Source organism: Sphaeramia orbicularis, chromosome 10, assembly GCF_902148855.1.
Source record: "Sphaeramia orbicularis chromosome 10, fSphaOr1.1, whole genome shotgun sequence".
Classification (NCBI taxonomy): Eukaryota; Metazoa; Chordata; class Actinopteri; order Kurtiformes; family Apogonidae; genus Sphaeramia; species Sphaeramia orbicularis.
Genome location: NC_043966.1, coordinates 27,816,651 through 27,842,604, shown reverse-complemented (window position 1 = coordinate 27,842,604; position 25,954 = coordinate 27,816,651). Strand labels below are relative to the sequence as shown.

The 25,954-nt window shown below is 39.5% G+C and overlaps 1 protein-coding gene across 2 annotated transcripts in view; it reads right to left on the bottom strand.

The window, feature by feature from the left end:
• Positions 1-629: 629 nt before the first annotated feature.
• The window catches only part of diaph1 (diaphanous related formin 1), a 109,509-nt gene continuing 84,184 nt past the window's right edge, over positions 630-25,954 (bottom strand). For both annotated transcript variants that reach the window (XM_030145116.1, XM_030145117.1), the window contains 10 exons: positions 21,431-21,529; positions 21,231-21,325; positions 20,761-20,862; positions 20,051-20,290; positions 19,115-19,244; positions 18,729-18,853; positions 17,531-17,695; positions 16,849-16,981; positions 12,860-12,949; positions 630-3,088 (listed from right to left, as the gene is read on the bottom strand). In XM_030145116.1, the coding sequence (XP_030000976.1) occupies positions 2,901-3,088; positions 12,860-12,949; positions 16,849-16,981; positions 17,531-17,695; positions 18,729-18,853; positions 19,115-19,244; positions 20,051-20,290; positions 20,761-20,862; positions 21,231-21,325; positions 21,431-21,529 (1,367 nt within the window). In that variant the 3' untranslated portion in view covers positions 630-2,900. The remainder of the gene's footprint in view (positions 3,089-12,859; positions 12,950-16,848; positions 16,982-17,530; positions 17,696-18,728; positions 18,854-19,114; positions 19,245-20,050; positions 20,291-20,760; positions 20,863-21,230; positions 21,326-21,430; positions 21,530-25,954) is intronic.

Sequence of the window (25,954 nt, the reverse complement as noted above, 5' to 3'; positions counted from 1 at the left end):
GATATTTGGCCAGACTACATCTATGAGTTTGCTACAACAAAGCAAAGCACAGAACAGAACAGGATGTGCTTGGTATTTTAATGAATTAATAGAAATGAAGTGTTTTGGTTTTAGGACTTTGAGAAGCTTGTCCAAAGCACAACATGTGACCTAATACTGTACTGTATGTCTCCCAATACTTAATATGTTCACCATCTTATCAACTTGGCTGAAGGTTTGATGAAAAAAACTCCTGTGCTTTTTTTATTTTTATTTTTTTGTTGAAGAGAAGGGGGAATGAAGAGTCAAACAGACCCTCGCAAACAGTTGAATGATTCAAGTCAGGGATCAAGTTAAACACTGGCAATCAATGCTGGAAAATGACTAAAAACCCTGAACCCACAGAAAATCCTAGAATTCCACTGTTTATTCATTCTTCTGGCTTCTGACTGTAAAATGATAGTTTGACAGAGCGCAGCGCTGGTCTGGTATTTTACTGCACAATGTGTTTACATGGGAGAGAAGGAAGGAGGAGAGAAGTATGGAGAGATGTGTTTCAAGAGGAATGTACTTGGCAAAAGTACAAGAATAAAAGTAGGGAGGGAATCACTTAAAAATAGACACAAACACAGAATGAGCTGATCACGTGATTAAATTACTTAAGACATTTTAATAAGTCTGTGTAGCAAACAGAATGACTGTGCATTATTCTGTATACATAAAGCGATTTCTCAGAAAAAAAAAAGAAAGAGAAAAACCTCAATTGAAATACAATAAAATAATCAACTGTAAAAATTCACATAGAAAACAATCTCTTAAAAAATTAACAAAAGGAATGTCTCAATTCAAAACATGTTATTTCCAGTGATGTTCTGATAAACTTTTGATGTAATTCTTTCACTTTTCAGTGTCAGGTATACAATTAACCCAAAAAGTGAGGAAAAATGTACTGCAGATGACAAAAAAATGGTCATATCTCGAGTTTAAATATGGCTAAAGCATATTTTGTGTTTGCAATTATAGGCACAGCAGTCTACAGTCTCATATCTTGTTGCAGTTTTCTGTATAACTGATTTCAATGAGAAAAAAAAGGTCCAAAAGCCTCAAAATGTCTGAAGACACAGTTACTTGTACATTTGAGCCATCATAAAATCTACCTTTTCTTTTTTTATCTAATGCAACTTTCTTAATACGTCTGTGTTCCACTATAGGAAAGCAGAAGCAGGTGTTCAAAATAAAGGCCTTGTTCCTTTAATGGTGTGATTTTTAAGTGCGACATTTACATTTTTAGAGAAGATTTTCCATTTTTGAAGAGAAAAAAAAAGGAAGCACACCTGATTCCTGAAACCTGAACATTTGGATGTTTAAAGGTTTTCAATAACCAGCATTCTGAAGCACTGGTCTTAAATCAGCAAGCTGATAGAGACCACAAAAGTCACCCACTGGGTTAAAAATCCTGAGGCTGTCTGGGTTGTACACAATCATGTTTGCATAGGAATAAATATTGCATGGAGCAGCTGACATCACCTCTCAGGATCCTTGTCAGATTTTACAACATCATATCAACATGTATGCTGATCTGTACTGAACAAATACAAGCAAGGCTAGACATCCAGCATGTTTAGTAGGAGGAAAATGGGTGAACACACATACTTGTGTCAGCAGTTTTTGGGCAGTTTTCCAGTGTGCAATATCCTCAGCAAAAAGACCACAGAGCTGTTTCTGAAACCTAGCATTTATGACAGCATTGACGGTACCATACAGTAATTACAGGCGGCAACACACACACACACAAAACCTACATACTCAAACACAGACGTGTCCACAAACCTGATCGTGCACACAAAACTAAATATAGGCGGCTTACTTCACACACAGACATGCTCATACACAGAAACACAAGCACGCAGACTGCTCAGTCTAAATTTGTGTGGAAACACCCTTTAAAGAAAGCATTGTTGGATTTTGGTTAAATTGCCTGGAAGAACATGTCTCCTCCCATCTAACTCTAGATCCCTTTTGGAGTTACAGAACCACTATCAGAACCACTATGAAGATCACACAATCATGTTTTCCTCAGATAACTGCTGTGGGACACGTGTGGCAATTGAGTGAAGATGTGCATGTGTAAGTTAACCGTATTATATATAATTTAAAAAAATCAAAAACATCAGTGAACGGACTCAGTTTTCAGGAAAAAACAAACCCTCTGATACACCCAGGTGATAAATTGGTGATATATTGTTGGATTGGTCCACATAACGAGTGAGTGCAAACTGTGACTGAACAAAACCTCAAAGGTGAACTTCTATTGGTTGGCACGTTTTTCAATGATACAGCAAAATGCTAAACAAATGTTAACACCGGACTGACAATTACAAAGCAATATGTTTCATCAGGCAACAACGAGCAACAAAAATGATATTGGCCTGGAACATCCAGAGAAAACTATGAAGCACCTACAGGATGTACCAGAGTCCAGGCATTTGCAGTCGAAATTTGTAATTTGGAAATAACCGCAAAAAAAATAAGGGTGGATTCTTCCCGAGTATGTCTTTGGAAGACGCCCTTTGACAAATGACAGATACATCAAAACAGAAAACATGTATGAACAGATATGTGCACATGCTGAAAAAAAAAAAAAAAAAAAAAATCAAGTATGTTTTTAATGGGATTGGCAAAGATCGGGGCATCTAGGGGTCGCAGCTGGAGGGACAGCTCTGCCCTCATCACACCTCTCCATAGCCTCCTGAAACAGTCAATTCTATGTTTAAAGACGATCCTGTTAAGACATAGGTGGGAGAAACAGACACCTAATATCAGAGCTCAACTCTTACATTGATATTGGCCTCTGTAATGGCTAAGAAACAGATCTGTAACCACTGACTCAAAAGTTTAAAACAAAAACAAACTTCCTGCCCCTAACTGGACCGAGGTGGAGCAGCTTCCAGTAGCTCCTCCAGTGACTCAGCCCCTTCGAGTTTGGGTTCGTCCTTCTCCTCTGTCCGCTTCTTCTTTACTGGCAGTTTGCTTGATGAGGGCGTGTCTTCCTGCATCAGTTCCTTGGCCAGGATGTTGGTCACTGCATGACCAGCTCGTCTGTGGTTGGCTACCAATGAGAGACAAACAAGACAAAACAAAGACTGGAATTAAATGCCATTCTTCAGTCATGAGTTGATACTGGTATGTCAGCACACGCCATGAAGTGACATATCTGTACATGCAAAAAATATGTCATGAACTTCATTAGGAAACAGATACTAAGCAATTTGTACATGTTAAGGATAAAACAAAATGGATGCTGGTTGCTTCTCCAACATACACCACATGCATGATGACACCACGTAAGCGTACAACTGGCCGGGTTTTATAGCTGTGCACGTGTGTGGATTAGTGTGAAATCTGGAGCAACTCTACTAATGTCAGATTAGACCTGCTCTCATCCTGATCTTTACTGAAAGGAGGGTACAAGAGGAAAAAGAGGAGAGGAAAAAGCAAATGAGGAGGAGGAAGAAGAAGAAGGAAATAAGACTGATCAGTTGAAGGAATAAGAAGGGGGAGTGTAAGAGCAAAGAACCAAGAGAGGAAAAGATGCCCTGAACAGCAGGGTGATTCATGCTGTGGGAAGATTAAAGAGGCAGGGATGAATGAAAGCCAGACAAACATGGATGGAGAGACTGAGTAAATGAGAAATGAGGCGTTAGTAATGAAAGGCTGCGACAGAAGTAAGAAGCAAAACAGTCAAACAGAGGCTGCAGTGAGGAGGGCTTCAGGATGGACAGAGAAGCAGGAACTGTGACAGATTGTGCCCTGAGGATGCTGCCCTTTTTATTCTTCTACCTGCTTACTCTGTTGTTTCCTCACCTCCTCCCACACACTCTCTCTCTCTCAATCCCTCCCTCTATCCTTCAGCAAGCCTCATTTTCCTGTGTGTGAAGACAGCTGTGCAGCGGTAGCAGCCATTTTGAATTATATAGGTCAGTGGGAGATTGTGTTTACTGTTATTCTGGTTTATATTCAGAATGCTTCAGTCCACCAGCTATACTATAAATAAATATGAGACTCTTTAATAGAGACAAGCTCTGGATGGATTTGACGGTTCTACATCAAGAGTCATCAGTAACATTCCACTATTACTGCGAATTTGACAGTATTGTATGATGTGTGTCATGTAGGATTCTTTAGACGTGTACATATAGTGCATTCAGCATACGCTTTTTTTTTTCTTCTTTCTTTAAACCACAGGTTGCAAACCACACCCCTGTTTGCAATCAACTGGTGGAAAGACAAAGATGCTCTCCTGTAAAGATGGATAGCCAAGCCCACATTTTTTTTGGTTTCAAGGAGAAGCATGTAATTTTACTCATAACTGAACTACATAACCATAAGTTTTTGGAAATCAGCACCAACATTTGCAAGATGATACATGAAGTAATAAAAGAGGGAGGCTGAGTTTTTAGAGCTGAATAAGATCACTACAACTTGGCTGCATGTAAACAGGAATTAGTGGAGTACACATTTTCATTAGCCATGTAAACTTGCTTATTAGTAAGATTGTATTTCAGAATAAGGGTCAAATGTGGATTATTTTGCACAGAGACACAGAAAATGTTAATCTGTTGGTTTGGTAATCTCATTGTGAAAAATAGCATTGTCCAAAGCAGTATGACGTTCATAGGAAAACTAAAAATCTTATCTGATCTGTGTAAAAGAAATTTCCACAATGAAGCTAACTTTGCTGTAAGAGTGTTCACGTTTTTATCCAAAAATTATCATTACACCTGATAGTAACGCTACAAAAGACTAAAAATTAGGGATCAGATTAGATCACTTTGTATAACTGTCAAATAATTATGTAGGATCATTCTAACTCTTTCACATCTTTTTTTGGTTGGCACTGACTGCTATTATTGAATCCATTTATTATTTCATCTGTTCATCATCTTTCATGTTCATCTGTCTGCTGAAATTAAATTGTCAATATGAACACATTGATATAATGTGTTCCTGTAATACTGATTACCCCATTCTCACAATGCAAACCAGTAAGAATACACATGCAAACGAATCACAGCAAATACAACCAACACACCAAAATCTGACATGGACATGAAGTAAATGCACATGAAAAACACACACAAACTGAGTTACCGAGCAGGTCTCCAGAACAAGCTGTGATAAAGACACAATTGAGTCTGGGGAGAAAGAGGAGAAGGACGATTTGGGGATTTAGGCTTGTGTTCACAGTTCACTTGTCGTCTTCATATTTGAGCCTCAGCTGGACTGATCAGCCCCGACAGCTGGGGTGTCAAATTATCACCTCACACACGTTTCTTACACACACACACACACACACACACACACACACACACACACACACACACAGTCACAGATCTCTTTAAAACACGACACCTCTCATCTCTTTCTCAGGCTTCTCTTACATATTTTCTCCACACCTATTTTCATCCTTTTCTGAACCCCTCCCTCACCAATGAACTCACTAATTAGAAATTATGCAAATGACCTACAACCTGAGAGACCCAACATGCGTCAGTGTGGGAGTTATGTGTGTGTTCTGTGCTGAGCTTGTCCTAAAAAATCCAACCCGCAGAGAAAAGCTCTTCAAAGGGTGTCAGCCCAGCTTCTCTTATCCTCCTCCACTCCCTCTTGAGAGAGAAGACAGAGGAGCAGAAACAGTGTCAGGATTGGAGGACTGCTTCACTAGAAAAAGATGATTTTAGACAGAAAACTGCAGATTAACTGCACAGTGACAACATTTTTTTTTTAAATTTTCAAATATAAAGAGTGAATTTTAAATGCATCAAAGACAAGTAAATCACCCAGTGGACAGTTCAAAGATGATCAGTGCAAGATCATCAAGTGTTTGATATGAACCTAAATAGAAAACCTAAACAAAAATTACAATGGTTGAAGCAAGTCCACTTGGAGTCCAAGACACATTTCTCTAAAAGGACAGTACAGTATCATATCATATCATATTATACTGTACTTCGATAGTACTCTCCACCATTAATGTCTGTGTAGGTTGATGCCTTTTTTAAGCTCACTGCACACATAAATGTGCATAGGTAAATGGTAAGAATTTAGATTTTTAACTGATTATCAAACAGCCGATAAAGCATTCTTCAAACAGAGGTAGAGTTTCTGTAATTAGATGTTTGAGCCAACAACAACCATCATGTTACCTTCCTTATCTAATTGTCCTGACTGGTTAGAGTGTGATTTAATTGAAGTATTTGAAATGGCATGTGCTACTCCACACACAGGAAGTTATTACACAGGACAATTCAGCATGTGCATTGTTTTCAGAAAACTAGCTGTGACGTTGGTTTAAATGACCCATGCACTTGGCATGATGCCTAGTGTGTGCAGCAGAAACAAGGCATTGACACCCACAACAAAGACCGTATTTGGTCTGTTTACTGGAAGATGTTGAAAGAGCAGCAGCGTGGTTTTACACACTGGAGGCTAATCAGTGGAACAAAGAGTGAAGTGAAAGCATCATCTGTAACACATTACACTCCAGGAGACTCAGTGATTGCCTGATTAAGAAAAATGTGCATAGCTGTACAGTGTGTGTGTTCTGTGCCACAACAACAGATGAATAACCTAACTCAGTGTCTTTGTCAAGTTATACAGGAAACAGATAAATCTCATAACATAATATAAAATTATGAATTATGAATATTATTTACAGAATACAAAGGGATGTAGGAAGCAGCCATCTTTATGCTCCTGTTTTATTGTCTGTGCAGCAGCTGCAGTACAGTGCTGCTGTAGCATGATGGTGTATTTGTACATCCATCAGCGTCCTCGGCTTAATAGGGACTCATATCGCCCTCCTCAGGCTACACTTGGAACCTCACGTCTGCTCTGCACCAGAGGACTGTGGGAAAAAGTGACGTCATCTAGCAACACTACATGCTAGTGTCTGTGTTAATACTGATGTGCGAGCATGCACGTCATGGGATAGGCTCAACTGGTGCATGTTTGTGTGGCTCGCTGGGCTTTATTGTCTCAGTGGGTGTTTTAATTGTGGATGTGAAAGCAGCAGCACCTTAATGGATTGATTGATGAGCGCTCTCCCATTGGTCTCCATTGTCTCTCTGGTGTGTGTGAACATCTGTGAAAGCACAGATCACTGTTGGGTTCTTTTTCTTTTGTGTAAGTGCAGGCCGTCTAAAACAGCAGCGTGTGCCTTTATTGTTGCTATACCTTTTATCTCTGTGTCTCTTGTTGTGATTGGTGCTTTGTCATCTGGTTGCTACTGTGATTGGTTGTTGTAGTGAGGGTCATGACCCAGCAGATGGATCTATAGTGAGTCTTCAGACACGGCATTCCTACACACAAGCTCATTTAAATGGCTTTAAAGGCATACAAATTCACAAATAAACAAGTCTACATTTGAACACTTAGACATACATCTAAAAAGCCAAGCAGAAATGATGTCTAAAAAACTTTGAGACCTGGCTATCCCCTGGAGTGAAGGGTGTTTGGGTCGATGTATTGGTATGCAAACATCTATGCGTGTCTTTGTAATGGCATGCAAGCATCTGGTGTGTGTGTTTTGTCTGGGTATGTTTAAAGGGGGAGGGTGAACTGGGGATCCTCATGCCGTCTGCTTCATTGTATACAACATACACATGGGGAGTGGGCTGAGGTGCAGGTTAAAGGTCAGAGGATATATCGCCATAGCCCCCACAGCCTCGTGGCTTTGCATTCAGTCAAAATGCTGTGACACAATGAGCATGACAACATACTCTACAGGCCGTCAATAGTCCTTTAAAACAAAGTTGGTGACGTTTTCAGCCAAGACAGCTGTGAGGAGAGCAAAGACAAAGGAGGGGAAGAAAGGGACACACTTCATATGGTGATCAACACTGGTTCCACAGCAGCAATCATTAGCTTTTAAGATAAAAATAAAATATGGATAAATGTTTTATATCAGAATATAATGGCAATAAAAATGTTTTATTCCCTGCTTTTGTCATATGCTATTTTGTGAGCAGAATGAGTGGGTGGGTAGGTGGGTTAGGAGGCCCTTATGTGAATGTGTTCCAATATTTTAGTTCTTATATTTTCTTGTTTTGTAAAAAATGTGATCTGAATTTCCTTTTGTTGTTCCTATATTTCTGAAATCTTTTTCAATGAAAAAACATTCTGACAAAAAAAATAGACTAGACTGGAATAGATAGACTCTGGGGGTGTCCTAAAACCATGCACTGAAAATCACATAAATATTCAAAATAATTCATAATAAATATTCATTTACACAGCATGTTATAATGAAGAAGTACATATTTTCAGATTGAGCTCCTAAGACCAGTATAACAAAAAGATAATAATAATAATAATAATAATAATAATAATAATAATAAAACATTTTATGTGTTCAGCGCTTTTTATGGAACTCAAAGACACTTTACATACAGCAGATAAAAACAGAAAACAAACACATTAAAGACAGATAAAAGCAGGTGCAGAAGGCAGGTATATAAATATAAAACAGTTAAACATTAAAAGCAATCTTAAGTGAGTGAGTTTTTAAAAGGGATTTGAAGGTGTTGAGGTCGGAGCAATGTCGGACGGTAGGTGAGAGAGAGTTCCAGAGGGTTGGGGCAGCAATAAAGAAAGCTCTGTCCCCCCAGGTTCGGTGCTTGGCTTTTCATGGTGGGGCGAGGAGGTGAGCAGAGGAGGATCAGAGGGTGCTGGAGTGGCCATGGGGCTGACGTAGTTCGATGAGGTGGGGGGGGGGGGGCCTGGTGTTGGAGGGCTTTGTGGGTGAGGAGGAGGATCTTAAATGTTATTCTATGTTTGACAGGGAGCCAGTGGAGATGTTGGAGGATGGGAGTGATGTGTTCACATGATTGGGTGTGGGTGAGGAGATGGGCGGCAGAGTTTTGAATGAGCTGGAGTTTATTAAGGAGTTTTGAGGGTAAACCATAGAGAAGGCTATTGCAATAGTCGAGTCTGGAGGTGATAAAAGCGTGAATGAGTGTATCAGCTGCAGGAAGGGAGAGAAATGGATGAAGACGGGCTATGTTTTTTTAGGTGAAAAAAGGACGTTTTTGTGACCTGTTTGATGTGCTGTTCAAAAGTGAGGTTGGTGTCAAAGATGATTCCAAGGTTGCGGGTGTGGGAAGAGGGAGTCAGGGATGAATTGTCAACAGTGAGACATATGTCGGGGACGGACTGGGTAAGGGATCTGGGGCCGATGATTAACGGGTCAGATTTATCACAATTGAGTTCAAGGTAGTTGGTTTGCATCCAGGTTTTTATTTCAGAGAGGCAGTTTGACAGGGTAGAGAGGGTGGAGGAGGTGATGGATTCGGAAGATATGTAAAGTTGAACATTATCAGCATAGCAGTGGAATTTGAGACCATGACGACGAATGATATTGCCAAGGGGGAGGATGTAGAGGATGAAAAGCAGGGGGCCAAGCACCAAACCTTGGGGGACACCCTGTGACAGGAGAGCAATGGAGGAGGAGGAGTTATTTATGTGTATGAATTGTTGTCGGTTGGAGAGGTAGGATTTTCCAACTTCTTGGAAGTTTAACTCTGTCCCACTTAACAGCACTCTCTGAATTACTTCCTGCATATATTCAGTTCTTTTCTTTTGTCAGACACTGCTTCATCACTGAGTAGCCATACCCCAACCCTTTGTTTCCATGGTTTCATCCAGAGTGGAACAGAACCACAGTGGAATCAACAACTGGAATGAATTCACTAAGCTAACCTTTCTAAAAGAGATGGGGTCTAAAATGGACCAAATGAGTAATTTTGGTAAAATGACATTAGAAAATGACATTAAACTACTTGCTACTTATGACTACTTACTCAGACTAGTCTTAAATCTGGACTTGTATTTTAGTCAATTTCCATATGCTGCAAAAAGCATTCAAACTGTCTGAAATACTGCTGGAAACAAAGGGAATGAGCCATATTACACCAACCTCATTTCATTTTCAATTCACTGGCCAAAAAACTTCCTGCCCCCAGTTGGATGGATGGACCAACCACCCATCCATCCGTAAACACACACACACACACACACACATATACATACATATATATATATATATATATATATATATATATATATGAAGAAAAACAATAGACTACAATTAATTAATATTATAGATATATTACATGTAGTTATTAAAGACTATAAATTATATTAACTTTTTTCAGTTACCAAATCTGTACAGTTGTCAATATCAATGACAAAACTCACAACACCTTTTCTCAGTAGTCCAGTCCCCTTTTTTATCCATTTCTTTTCAGTCACTTTCATCTTTTTACTTTTGATACATCACCAATAGATAAACCGAATAATGTCTTTCTGTATTTCTGTATCATTCCTTAAAATCAGTCTTAATGTTAGGAAAGCACAAAAGGATGCAAAACTAAAAAAAAAAATCCTAATTCAACTCAAATGCTTTAAAGTAGCAATTATGAAGATTTGCGTTGCTGTGTTTGGTGGCCCCTATTGGTGATAAGTGGTTACTTCAAATAGATGGAGGCAGTTCCCTGCGTGATGTCATCTGGCATCATCAGTCAGCTGACAGATGGCGCCTGTGGCCACACCTCCACAGTCCTGCCTCACACTAGACTGCTATAAAGATAGCTTTGCAGCACCTGGAGGGTTCAAATTCAAACTTTTTGAACTATTAGGGTCCCCAAATACACAAATAAATGTACCAAAGACTAATAAAAGTGAGTTTAGCAAAATATAAGCCTTTTATAGCATTAAGGAGTAAATTTTAAAAATCCCCTCCAAGTGTACATGGGCTGCTGAGGGAAGCTGCCTGTGGCCCCAGTGGAGCCAAAAAATGCATCATTCAAGTCAGAGTCAAGATGTGCCACCGCCTCCTCCGCTATATTAAGACCTCGAATTCAACCAACTAGTCAAAGATGCACACACGCACGCAAGCGCGCACACACAATTGAAGGCACACTCCTTTTGTGTGGGTTAGGGACATAAGGTCCTTCTAGGTCGTAAAGAAGTGATGTGGGTAAGTAGAAAGTAGCAGCTTTTAAACATTGCTATAAAAATATGAACCAACAAAACTGAAGTTGGAAAATACCACACTGCTTTACACCCTTCACATAAACCATGGAAAATCCTGAACCAAACAACATAGTAACGACAAAACAGGGGCAGAGAGAAAACAGGGAGGAGACAGAGAGAAAGATGTGATACTTACAGTCACTTAAACTTTCCTGCCACAAAAGAGTGAAGAGGCAAAAAAGCCGTCTTTCCCTTTTTCTCTCTCACAAACACATGTTCAGGTATTTCCTGTTAGGAGTGTGAGGTGGCCAAACACTATTATGGGTGACTGACTGAGCCCCTCAAGTGGGCCCCACACATTCTCATACAGTGTTCCTCCATAAACCTCTTTCCCCTACATTTTCAATTCTTCCTGGTGTCTCATTCATTTTAGTCACCATGGGTCTGGTCTGTTTTGAAAAAGTTTTGTGCTTCAGATTTTTTTTTTTCTCAGTGTGGCTCATTCTGTTTGTCACAATCAGTTTTGTGCAATAAATAATTATAGCTAACAGCCAACATAGGCATACATGTGTAGAGGGGGAGCTAAGACTATAAAACAAGAAAAACAAAGAGAATGTAAGCCAAAGAGCAAAGAAGTAAAACTAAAAGAAAAAAAAAAGAAACAGCAGAAAAGAGTGCAGTCTACCCTCTAGCTCTGAGCTTTTCACTCTGAAGCGCCGCTTCACATCTGGCTTCCATTGAAAGAGGGATTGGGTTGCACACACACTTCCACAACTTCTCTTTATGTGTGAATGCTGAACCCACACATGGGTATGCGTGAGCAAACACACACACACACACACACACACACAGTAACCCTCCCTCCTTCTGTTAATGGGTATTGGACACTTTCCCGCTCACATGGTTACACATGAGTTCCTAAAACCAGGAATCATGTTACAAGCTTAGAAAATTACTATCAAATTCACGCTGCCAAACAAACCTACATTTATGAGTCTAAAAACAAAAAACCTAAGACAATGACTGATACTCCCCTAATAGATGAATAAAACTTGACTGAACAGGCAGCAGTGTAAGTAGCTGAACAGATTACTGTCCTGTTTAAACACTTGAAAAGTAAAACACAGCCTGAGTGAAAATCAGTACAAGGTTGATAAATGTATGGCTGCATGTACAGACACTGACATCTGGCTTGCTCTGCTATGGAAAGCTACAAGATAAAGTGAAAATGATTTTTTGACTCTAAACTAAATAACATTTCAAAAAAAGCTACCAGAGTTGAAGTTACAAAAGGTATGAAATCATGTAAAACTGATTTATTTAAAGTATAAGAACATAAATAGTCTGTACTAATGATGTCTGTTACTTAACTTATACATAATCTAGAAAAAAACACTTCCTAAAGAAATCTTCTTTCCTTCTTTCTTTAGCCAGTTAAATAATCTGCCTTGCCTTGGTCCATTCTGTAATCCCACTATTCACAGTACATTTTTCATGCCATTGCCACACCCTCACCAGTTGCTCCTCTCGTAAGTATCTTTATGCCCACACCCACCCACTGCAACCCCTCCCTCCTTTTTCTTTTGTTGTTGTGCACAGAATTAGTGGACTTGGCATTGCCCCTACCACAGCCCACAGTCCCCGAGCCATGCAACAGATGGAACAGAGACAGGGGAACACAAACAAATCTGTTGTTGCATTGCGACAGAGAGAGAACAAATGCCTCTCATATGTTGCATGTGCTTCATATATACAACAAAAGTGTGTGAAAGGAAACTGAAATCTGTAAATCAAGTGAGACATGACACAACATCTGCATGTTGTGTGACGGTTTCTACATGTGTACCTGCTTGCCGAGGGCCCCTCTTCCGTCTGAATGCAGCGCCAGACTGCAGCGCCTCCAAAAGGCCATCCATGATACCAGTTTCATCACCCTCTGTAAACACAGCATAAGCATATACATCAGCAACATCCAATTAAATCAGTATGTGGAGTAACAGTTAAACTTTTTATTTATATCACTCCACTCTATTTTAACAACCATGTTATTTAACTTCAATACTGCACTGACACAGACTGTTATTTTCATTCTTAACAACAGGGAATTGACTAGTGGTTTTGCTAAACCCATCACTGTGTTTCTCAGACATGCCAGCACACACGTGGGCTAGGGGGTTATTTACCAGCCACGTGGTAATGTTGGAAAATTAGCTACATTAACCCAGATAGGCAGTGACCTAGTTCAGCTACTGTCAATGCTAGGGGCTGTGTACTGCACTTGGAAGCAACACACACACACACACACCTTTACTGAAAGGACACACCCACTAAGACTAGAGGCACATGTCAACATTTAAATACTACCAATTTAATAAGCATTGGTCTAACTTAACCATAACCTTGTATCTGTGTGTACAAACAGGGACAGTTTGAGTCAAGTGTGTTATTTAGTGTTTGTTTACATCTGTATTCTCTGCACAGTTTCAGTGTCTGGTGGCCTCAAATCAGGAAGGGGGGTCAAGTATATAAGTGCATAATGCTTCGGTGTGTAAATGTGTGTTGTGTAGTTGTCGCCGCTTGGCGCTAAGGCAGATGGTTTTAATTATTTCCATTTGAACCTCAATAGAAACAGTGGAGTTGTAGAAAGGGGGGGTTGGAAGTGAAGTTGGGGGTTAAAGGTTTATGTCGCCACTTCCCAACCCCCAAAGCGCATGCACTCTGGTCTCTCACACACAAACACACAATATCTAATCTTGGAGTAAGCCATGCAGCAGATGGCCTGTGGTCTCACCTCTCACGTCACAGATATTCTCTCACACACACTCTCAGTCTTTCACGGCTCACATACACCACTCAATGTTCATGTTGTAGAACTGCAGAGATAGATGTGAATGATGTAGGCCATGTTTTCTTCTTTCCAGGGGAAACACATCTGGCACATTTCCACATACACTAATCACATGGTCTCCTTAAAACCACTGGAGCAAGCACAGAGACACAGAAACCTATTTATGAAGATCTGCTGGAGGCAGCAGAGTTACCAACAATGACCTGGCTGTGTATTCAACAGGCATTTTGTTGACCCAACTAAGAGAAGCAGTTTAGAGTTAATACTGTAAAGAACCATACATATAGCTCTATAATACTTCTGTGTGTATGTGGCCCTGAACAACACTATGTTCTAAGAAAAACACCCTTGTTGAGTTCAAACATGTTGATAATCATGTGCTCTTGTTGATACACAGAAGACTCTATGTAAAAGGCATTGCCCTAGAGCACTATTGACCACCATAATAATCCATATTAAAATGGCCTGAAATCTGTAGTGCCTAAAGACTCGGTGCCACAGTGACATGGACTGTATGGCATACATGACCTCACACTAAGAGTACATGATACAAACAACATTTAGCCTGAAGCAGGTAAGAACATAAGACAGATAAATTAGCGTAAGAGCATTAGATCACGAGCTTTTAAATGTCTCTTTGAATCTGATCTCCACTCAGTGCAAACACACAAAGACAGGCACAACGGAGAACAGCATCTTGTGTGGAACAGCACGCCTGCTGGATGTTCACACAATAGCATGTGCACAGAGGTGGAACAACAAGCATAAAAGAAGAGGGGAATATCTAAAACCAACATAAGAAAAACCAAATAGAATAAAAGAAAGGAGGATAATACTGGTTGGGACAGATGATCTCTTTCCCTATCTTTGTGACCATCTTTCACAATTGCCTACATGAGAATATAGACATCAGTCTTATAAGATCTCATCCCTTCTCTCATCCTATTCCTTTCTCTTCTCTAATGCCCTTTACTGAGAGACAACACCACATTTTAATCCCCATGAGAGCAGCTGCTGCCCTACTCTCCTCTTTGCTCCCCTCCCCCACTCTACTCACGCTGCTCTGCTCATTTCTCTGTGGAGCGTGAGCACACCTAGTGGTGGTTCCCAGACCAGCATTTGGGTGGGTGTGTAAACCACACTAGCACACACCCTTTGCCACATCCATAAAAACACATCCATATAGCATCTTTTATAGAAAGTGCTGACACCTAGCTGCGGAAAAGAGGAAAATACTTCCTTCTGTCATTTCTCTAAAACATAATATATGACAGCCAGAGATGAATACTATATGTTGTTACAACCGCAGACAGTATTTATCAGACCACAGAAGAGCCAACTAAAATTACTTAAAAGGACAGATGGTGAATGTGGCCTTGTGGGTGTGGAACCCAAACACTCTGACGTGTACAATACATTCTGAACTGTAATTTGTGCTGAAAGACAAACAATGGAAGTCATGAAATTTATTCAATAATTGCATTACTGCTAGTTTGAAAAAAAAAAAAAAAATCTAAATAGAATGACTAGTGTCTATTTAAAGAGTTCTTTCTTTTACAATAACTACCATCACATGCTGAGCACATGTGAACACTGAGGCTCCATTGAATGTAGGCTGTCTGTTTGTCTCACAAAGGAATGGCAAGGCCACAAACTGCAAACACTCACTGACCTTGCAGGGGTTTACAACAACTGGGATACTGTGTATAAGCCAGTAACAACAACAGGCAAATACTAAGGGTATGTCCACAGACCAGTAAGAAACTGACAAAAAAGGAACAAGGAAAAGGTGAACGTGCAAAGGAGTTTAAGCTGAAAACAACCTTTGTGTGATGGACATCTAGTATGAGGGTCATAAACAAATACAGAACAAAGACCAGGTTTGTGTATGCTGGAGTTGTGTGTGGTTGAATTCAAATAGGGGGGTGTTGAATGACTCTGGAGTACAGGGGCAGTCAAATATGCCACCTGTATGTAAATGACCTCCAGCTCACTGATGTGTCTCACATAGACACATAAACACACTCCCCCACACACACGTTCTATTCAAACATGCAGCACATGAAATTTGACTACCTTATTTCTACCACAAAACTTTTCACAGTGAAACAACATATTCCAAGTGGAGGCTGAGTTCTGTGTCTTTAAGTGCCTTTTAAATGAAGGCCAGAGACAGGGGGAGGGAAAGGGAAAAGGGAAAAAAGACTGAGGTGAGGAGAAGCCAGCTGGAACATGAAGCACTAGGAGAAAGGCCAAAAAGACTATTTATAAAAGAAGTTCATGGAACAGACACACACACACAATGATTTAACACACACAGATGAGTCACGCACTGGCAAATGTTGTTTTTCTAATGCATAGCAAAACAGAAACATTAACAGTACAAAGCAGAGCAATTTTTGAACACTGAGTACGCAGAGGCTGCAGCAAATTTTGACTGTGAAACTGTGGAGTCCCAAGAGAACCCAAGTGGAGGCAGACTGAGAAGGAATGTACTAAAACTAGGTCACAGTCTTGGGGAAGGGGGAAAAGTGTCTGCATTAGTGTGTTTCTGCAAGGCAGGATTTCAGTGTAAACTATGTATATGTGGATGATAGCTTGAGAGCATGTGTGTGACAATATGCTGCTAGTCTTTTTGGAAAACATGTTTTTTACTGATAAAGTGGTTTAGGCTTCCTGTGACTTCTCCTTTAAAGACACAAATCCCTCATTCATCAAAGGACTGAGAGGAGTTCAACCAGTTTTGTATATTATCTTCACTCCTTTTTTGAAGAGGTTCATTGTTATTTGCTTGCTCAAAACACAAGTCATCAACACTGGATTATCTCTGCTCCATAAATACTAATGGTGTTTTTTTTCCCACACATTGCACCACATACACACATCTTCTGCAGAAGTGTGGACTCTGAGTGCCCCCAACTGGAATGTGCTGGAAATACAAAATGAGTTTTCACTGAGGTAAACAGATAAGATCCAGCCAGTGTGACCTGCATTGATGTCTGGGAGCTGGCTCCTCTTGAGTTTCTCCTCTTTTTCCTTCTCTGCCTTTTCCCTGGCCAATTTAGCCCTCTTGATTTTTTCTTCAGCTTCTTTTCTCTTCTGATTTTCCTTCACTGCTTGCTGGTGGAAGAAGAAAGACAAAGAAAAAAATGTGAGACATGGTATGGATGTTACTAAAGATGTTACTAATGGGGTATTTGGTATTAATAACTACATCAAAATTAATAAAGAGACACTTAAAACACAAATTGAGTGGTACATGTGATGGAACTATGACATCTGTGTAAATATAACCACTGAATGGCAGTTATACATTATAACTGGTAAAACAAGTTATCCCCTGGACAAGTGATCAACAAAGAGAAAATTTTGCAGTTGGCAAACAGTAAAGTTGATGTATAAACTGAAAAGGAGTCATTTATTATTGTGTCAATACAAATAGGTGCTCTGCCTCCTGTTTTCTTTTCTCTCCACCTGGTTTGATCTTTTGTCTTTGATCCTTTCTATTTCATCATATGAAATTCTCTTCCACTCCTCTTATGTTCATGTCACTGTATTGTATGTGGTTATGAGCGGGTCGGAAAACACAAACCACAGCATTCCTCTATTTAACAACAGACACAAAAGGAGTTAGTACTTTGAGATGCACAAAAACACAAGCATACGCACCTGAAACATATTCTTAAAGGTGTTCAGGTCCCCGAAAAACTCCTCTACTGAGACTTTCTTCGTGTCAAACACAAAGTATTGTCCTAGGTCGGTATATTCCTTCTCCATATTCTTATGCAACAAATCCAGCTTTTCATACTGTTCTTGGGCACTGACCACAAAACTGTAAATCCGCTGTGTTAAGGAGAAACAACATCTATTTCTATACACTGTAAACTATGTATTTCAAAAAGTGCTCACTCATTCATAAAATGTTTATTCAGTCAAAACTATTAAAAATCCACAGTATTGTAAAATATTATACATTGATAATCTTATTTAAAGCATTCAACAAATTACTACCAAGTAATATACAAATTTATTTTACAATTCGGGAGATTACTCATAATTTGAGAAGTTTTGGACATTTCATACCAAACCACTTGTAAACCTTTTTGTGTGTCTGTATGTGGAGTGAAACTTTGGAGCAGTCTGGACATCAGAAGCAATGCCAAAATATCCACCAGTTTAAACTGGTATATAAACATATGGTCAGGTCCCAGTATAAAGATAGAGGGTCTAAATACTTATGTTACATTAGCAGTCTGTCGTACAATGTTAATATGTGCTTGTTGTTCTTCAGCTAGTTGGTATGTGTTGTCCATTACCTTCTGGCATTGTTCTTACCATTGCTGGTATGTGCTGCCCTTTACCATTTGTGGTATTGTAGTTTTCTTGCCATTGTTGGTATGTAATTATTATAATGCAAGTTAACGGTTAACTGTTACCCATGGTAACACCACCAAGAATGTACTTTGTTTCTAATTTTCACACACATTTTGGTTACATAATGTAAATACTGTTAAATGAGTTTATTCTAATTTGGTATAGGCCTATTTTGTTCATTGTTCTGTCTTGAAGTTTAAAGACAGGAGTGAGTATTTAAAATGTTATTATGTTAAGTAATTTGATGATGAACATGGGGGTGGGATTAAATAAGTTTTTTCTTCTTCCCACTCTTTTTTGAGTGTAAATGAATGATTTTGGAATTTTGAACTAGCATGTATTCTGTAAATGCTTGAAATAAACAAATAAATGAATGAATGAAAATAAAAAAGACAAATGATGATTTCAAAAATTCACAGGCTAAACCAAGCAACATGCTTTGATACATCTATTGAGTAATGATGATAAATGTGAAACTAAATCAAAAGGATATGGACAACTTCTCCACAAACAGGTCCTTGTCATTTTGTGGTGGAGGGAATGTTTCTAAATCTTTCTGCAAATTCTTGATCTGACGACCCATCAGTTCTAGGTTCTTCTGAAGTGTCTCTGCAGAAACTACAGGGGAGAAAAGAAAAAAAAAAGCTGAGTGTAATGAAGCACAGCTCATAATACAGTGTATACTACACCATATCCCATTAATCAATTCAAAACAAAAATAAAAACAACAGAGGATATGTTAATATGGCCACCACCCAACACAAACAGAATTGGGATTGTATATCACTATAATGAATAGGAAGTAATGAAGGGTTTGAAATATATACTCCCATGTACTGTAGGAGAGGTGATTCAAGGTCAGTTAAACGTTCTGTGTACCTCGGCTGGCCTTTTCCACGTGGATGAGCTCATCAGGAAAGCTCATGACATCAGGATATTGCTCCTGGCATATGTCAGCAATGAAATGAAGCAGTGTCTGTTTCAGGTCAGCTGATTTTGTGTCACGTAGCTGATTGAAAGGAGGAGAAAAAACAGTAAGTCAAAAGTTATTCATTCATTAATTCAGTCATCTTCTGAACTGCTTTATCCTTGAGAGGGTGGCAGGGGTGGTGCAGCCCATCCCAGCTGCGTTTTGGGCAAAGGCGGTGTACACCCTGGACGTGTCGCCAGTTCATCACTGGGCTGACAACAGTTATTGAGTGCGTGTAAAAGGTGTCAGCATTTTTCACATTTGTGTTGTGATACATGTATGAATAGGATTTAGATTTCTATTCAATTGAGAATTATTATGTACTAGCGGGTTGACCTGTGGGGAACCATGAGTCATATTAATACCGATATCTAGGGACTAAAGTTGGTAAATGTGTCGTTCCTGTTTTTAACTTCATTTCCCATCATGTCGTGTGGTACTGCGCTTTCAATCAACTGAACAACGTGATTGTAAGGCTAATGTATTCCAAAATGACTAATATCTCCCAAAATATTGGTCCTATCAACTCGAGATATTTAATGTAGAGGTGGAACTACTCCTTAAGTGTAGGTACCTAATTGGCCAGTTAAAAATGTATCAATTTCTCAGAACTGGGCAGACAGACAGCCAGACAGACAAACACACACTCACACAGATGCTCTGAGACCTCCCAGTATTATGATATAGATAGTTAAACTAATGAGGCAGAGTCTCCATTTTTTCCATCAAAATATCATCGATTCATTTTGTGGAGATAAGACAATCACGAGACGGGCCTTTCCACTGCAGTCATCCTGTTTGTAACGTGTCCGTTTAGCTTGTTTTTTTTCTTCTGTTTTATTTACCTTGCAGAGATATGAAATGGTGAAGCCAAATGCCTTGCCATTGCGGGAACCTGCATTCATGTAGTTGCCGACAAGGAGGGTGATCTGTAGCAACTTGGAGAAGGCCTGGCATTTGATAAGCTCCTCACAGGCTGCTGTCACCGATACCACATCTGGCTTGATGTTGTTCAGCTGCTCCTCAAACTGGAGCTTGAACAGGATGGCCTGAAGGCGTGGGTTCAACCGCTTCACAGAGGACATCTGGAGAAAAAAGAAGGTGGTTTTGAGACTCAATCCTGGATCGATTTATTTGCTTCTTTACAATTGCTGTGGACATTTCTGTGTTATTGGGACAATACTCAAAATTTCATAGTATTTTATTAGGTTTAACATTTTGTGTTAAGATTACAGTGATTGGGACAAGCACTATGGCAGTGAGTCTTCAAAAAAAAGAAAGACAAGACTTCATTGTATGTTTGAGTAGTTATGTGTGAGAAGGGGATTTCATCACTTATATGCATCTTCCACAGTTGAACAAAGCAGTCTTTGTTTAACAGCATGAAGACATTCTGTATCTAATATATTGATACTTGTATGAACTTATCTCGGTATCTCAAACTTATACACGTCTCGTTTCCCATCACAGTGACTTTTGCACTGAGTTGGAAGTTCCAAATCAGCCATTTTCTGTGTGTTCTGATTGATGCAAGCATGTGCATGTGTCTCCTTACCACCACTCCAAACTGTTCAGACTCAGCTAAGTCGTCATATTCATCTTTCATCTCTCCGAGGACACTCAGCTGCTCTGGAGCTGGAAGTTGTTTGATCAGGTTCTTCAAGGTAGCAGGAGGGAAATTTACATAATTAAAATGATGTGGAGACGTGACTGACACTTAAATGTATAAAACATTTTGTGAAGGTCATAAGGCCATGATAGTTATTCTTTATTTTCCACTGAAGAACTTCATGTGTAAGCCAAGACATGTAACAAGGTACACTGTATGCTTGTTTTACAAAATATATTATAAGCTTAATACACTTCTAATTATTATTCATTTCTGAGTCTACTAATTGCTGAACCATAAATGTAATACATAAAAAGAAAATATTTCAGAATGTAACCTATACTGTTACTACATATTTATTTACTAGGTGGATTAGATTTTCAGATTTTTCAGCCCAAACATTTGGGCAAATTTACCTGAACCATGGACTCTGTGAGGATCTTCTCATTAACCTCCAAGATAGCATTCTTGATCTCTTCATAAGGAAGACGGAATGATCCCAGGAAAATGGCTATATGAGTAAAAATAAAAAGAGTGACTTAGCTAAACATGTTTGAGAAAACTGACATGGGGGTTTTAGGGTTTTAATGAGATGCACATGTGGGAGTGAACTTACAAAGATTTTGTGAAGATTTGCCATCCAGAACCTTCAGCTCCTTCACCTTCTTCTTCTGCAGCTGCTTCTTATCATCTCCACCATCCTGCTCCTTTTTGGCTAAAGAGGTAGACAAACGGAAATACAGTCACTAACATTATTCTTGTCACCATTTTATTAAACGTCATCTTGAAACATCATGAGGATTAAGCCAGTTTTCACAACTGGTAACTACAGAGAAAGTTGCTCCTTTGGTAACAAAACCACATTGGCAGAAATATTTTCGAGTGGAGGGTAACTAATGTAAAATGACTTCAAGCAGACATAAAAATCAGTACAATAGGAAAATAACTGTCTCTGTGATAGAAAAAGAGGCGGACAAAGGATAAATAGAAGGCCTTTAAGACTGCCATTGAACCTGACAGATTTGGCACTAGCTTTCGCTTTTTCACACTCTCCAAAATGTCTGGTGTCATGAATGTGTTAGGATTATTGTATCAGTGGCCTTGGGTAGAACAAAACTATCCCAAAAGCTCTGTAATACTGGGGGAGGCTGTCTCTGGTGTGTGGGTCTAGTAAATATGCTTAGACATTTGTTAGCTGTAAGGCTTTTGCAATGGTAGTCAGCATACATACACATATACAGTATAGTACATTTCATCAGACACACAGACTTACCAGAAACACTACACATTAACATGTTCTGACAAGGTCGGATTATGACTGTGAGGATGTGTCAGAGTGTGGGAGAAACTGTGTATCAGATGATAAATAACAGTGAAAGATCATTTGGCCATATAGCAGCCAACTGTACTTTACCACATTTTATTGAAAAAGGTCAGTAAAGTACCCAGTGACATAGTACTCACTGTTATTGACATGTTTAAATGTTTTTGAAATATTAGTTTGGCTTAAGGTAACTTGAGGGAATCCAAACAACACATGAGTCAAGGAAAATCTTTAGATATAATTTCAAAAAAATATATTTTCTTTGACCAGTTGATTAAAAATTTACTCTACTCCTATTAGGAATAGGACTTAAGGCACCATAAACCTTGGAATGTGTTGGTCTCTCCTGTACAACTGTTTAATTTTTTATACAACTTTTTAAATCTCTGATCTTGTTTTTCCTTCACCTTTGTAAAGAACAGACAGGAAAAGGAAGCAAGAATCCCTGGATAAGAGCCAGCCAGTTCTTATATACAATTTAAGTGCGCTGATCTTAGCAATAAAGTGCCACTTTACATCTAAAATCAGCATGTTATGAAACTCAAAGTCACCCCTGTGAGGTTATCAACACATCCGTTTCCTAACATCATAATGACCTTATGTAATAATATCAGCAGAAAAGAAATACTGTCCCAATCAACAAACATCACAGCAAGTGTCAACCACTCAGACACAGAGAGCGACTATAGCATAACAAGTCTTTGCTCCATTTGTCCTGTGCTCCATATGTCTGGTCAAACAGTGCTTTGTCTCTGTGTGAGAGAGCACTCAGTAGGACAGTCTGTTAATGAGTGCAGTCTTCTTAATGAGCTCCTCATTTCTTCATTCAGCCATTCATTTGGAACACAGATACAACAGTCAGCCACTGGACTGAGGCCTCAAAAGTCCCTTTGTGTCACTCAATATCAGCTTCAGCTTTTTTATATGAAATGTATCTTAATAAAACAATAATCAATATTATCTGTTTAAACTTTAGACATCAATTTCCATATCATTTCTGTTATCTGTGTAATCAGATGTGTATATCCCTTGTATGAATCAGTGATACTATTTTGACCAATCCAACTGAGAGCAGGAAACCAAAGCAGGAAGTACACTCTTACACAAACAATCCAGGACATCTGGGAGGAAAGAACACAAGCATCTACGTACAAACACATTAAAACATAGCAAGTCGCAGCTGGAAGGTAAGGAAGAACCCCACAGGAAGAGACTTACATTTACAAATAAACATTTAAGGACAGAGAAACAAACAGGGAAACTACTGGGTATGGAAAATAGTCTTTTGTCAAGTACTTACATGATTATAAAAAAAATAAAGATATGAATGACTGTTAATAATGAAACATAAGGTGTAAATATTATAACACCATGTGCACAGTAGATGAAGTAGACAGGCTCCATACCATAAGGATGAACGTCTAATCTGGATGATGTATAATCTCAAGCAGTGACAATCCAGTTAGTCTGGGAAAGGACCTCAGGATCATGTCACTAGGTCAGTGTGTGTCTGTGTGTGCATGTCTCACAGAGAGCTGGTGTGGGAGAGTATGGGTTCATGTGTGTGTGTGCATCCATGCTACAGTGCCAGCTGCGCTCTAGCCAATGGAATTAGACATAGCTGTGTTGACATCATGGCTGATTCATAAAATGGGGTCTGGTGTGCAGATTGTAAAATGGCTGCTCTGTGGTTTCCACATGCACAGCCGGCTCAATTCATTTATGAGCCTATGGCACCTCTAGTGGTGGACATGTAGCTTTGCACCACATTGCACTTAGTCATTGTGGGGGAGGAGAAGAGATGACAGAGGCAGAACACATGTGTGACGGGAAACGCACACTAAAATTACAAGAAAATAACTTACACACAAACACACTTGTGGCATGCTCCATGTTTTATTGCTGTTTTTGTCATGCTGCCACACAAACAAAGTGCCTTTTCTGAAAACCAATCAAAGCTTCCCCTAACAACACACACTCGCATGCACTTCTGCTTTCCCAGAGTGCCTCCCCCTCATCTTTAGCCTCCAACAGCTGCTTGGCACCAGGAGATGATGAAAAAAGGGGGGGCTGTGCATTTGTGTGTGTGTGTGTGTGTGTGTGTGTGTGTGTGTGTGTGTGACTGTGCATACACGCACACACATACACACACGAGTCAAGAAAGTAAACTAAATTCTTCCATTTCTGACTTCTGTTTTTAATTAAGTGGAGAAGAGGAGGAAAAAAGAGATGGCAGGGGAGGAAGCAAAAGGGGGAGTTTCACAGAATCATGAGGAGCCAAGTCATGCAGAGGTCTCTGTCAATATGTAACTGTCTGTGTGTGTGTGTGTGTGTGTGTGTGTGTGTGTGTGTGTGTGTGTGTGTGTGTCTGTCTGTCTGCACAAAGAGAAGTCTGTGTATCAGTCAGCAGACACCCCCCCACCCCCCCACCCAATTCCCTTCCTCTCATTCTCTCTCTCCTTCTCTCCTTAAAAGGACAAACTGTGTGGTGGAAAAGGTGATGGGTAACCATGCTTGGAAAAAAACACAAACCAAAAGGAGAAAAGTAGACAGACCACATGGAAGAAAAACAAAACAAAAAGAACAGAATGTTTAGGAAAAGAAACAACAAAGGAAAAATATACTGTATACTTTTATCCTTAACCAATATGAACTATACATGTAGACTCAAAGAGTTTCTAAAGAAAGCCACTTTTCTATTTTCATTGTTTTCTCTTTTCATTAAGTAACCTGTATTCTTCCTTTCACCACCGATTCCTGCTTGTGAAGGAGTGCAGTTTATTTTTAACCCACTAAAAGCTTTCAGATGATGTGCACCCATTTATGTGGCGCCAGAAGTGTTTTTCATGGGCCCTCTGCTGGCTAAACAGGAGAACACAACATTAACTTTATATAACTGCAAACTTCTTTCCACTTGTTTCCACAAAGCATTCCAAGGCTGGTGATTGCTTAACAAAAACAGAAAGGAGGGTTTTTAATTTCAACATGGATTTCTGTGGGGTTAGCAGTTCTTTGGAAATAGTTGTTTAAGTTACTCCAGAGAAAGAACAACACAGAGGCACAAACAAATCATTTGTCAACATCTAACTAACTAAACATCTTACTTACTAAACTGATTAATATTTGATTTAAAAAGTTAAGAGAGACTTCAGAGAAAATCCATAAGAACATGGAATGTTAGTTTACTTTGTCAAATTTACTTTAAAACTTCTGAAGTATCAGAAGTAAAAGAAAAATGGGACAAAGTAGTAAAAGAAGAGGAGGGGGGCATAAAACTCTTTGTCTAAAATGCACACATGGCCCAGACAGAAGGACAGCTGTAGCTTTGGTCCCTTTAAACTTTAAATGTCCAACATTCTGTCACTTTCTGCATCAGTGTGTATGTGTGAGTGCGTGTGTGCGTTACAATGTCAGCGTGTTTGACAGAAGAAGAATAAGGGGGTTTCCACAGTAACCTCATGTCTGAAAGAGCCCCTTCATCCTGTTTTTCACTCTGAAAGGAAACGAGGAGAAAAGATTCCTGACTGTGTGTGTGTGTGTGTGTGTGTGTGAGTTTTGTGAAAAGGACCAGATGGCAGGGTGGGGCAGAGGGGAGGGGGGACGGGGGCAGGATGTGGGAGGGCCAGGATGCAGGGGGAGGGCTAGTGGGAGGGGCTAGGACTGTGCTCCCTTGCGCACCCCTGGTGCATGAACAGTGTAACTGCAGAATTTTCCCACAATTTGTTTAAAAACAAATTATTTCTGCTTTTAAGGCAGAAAAACTGCCAATATTTGAATGGAAAAAAAAAAAAAACTTTTCAAAAATCTGAACTGAAA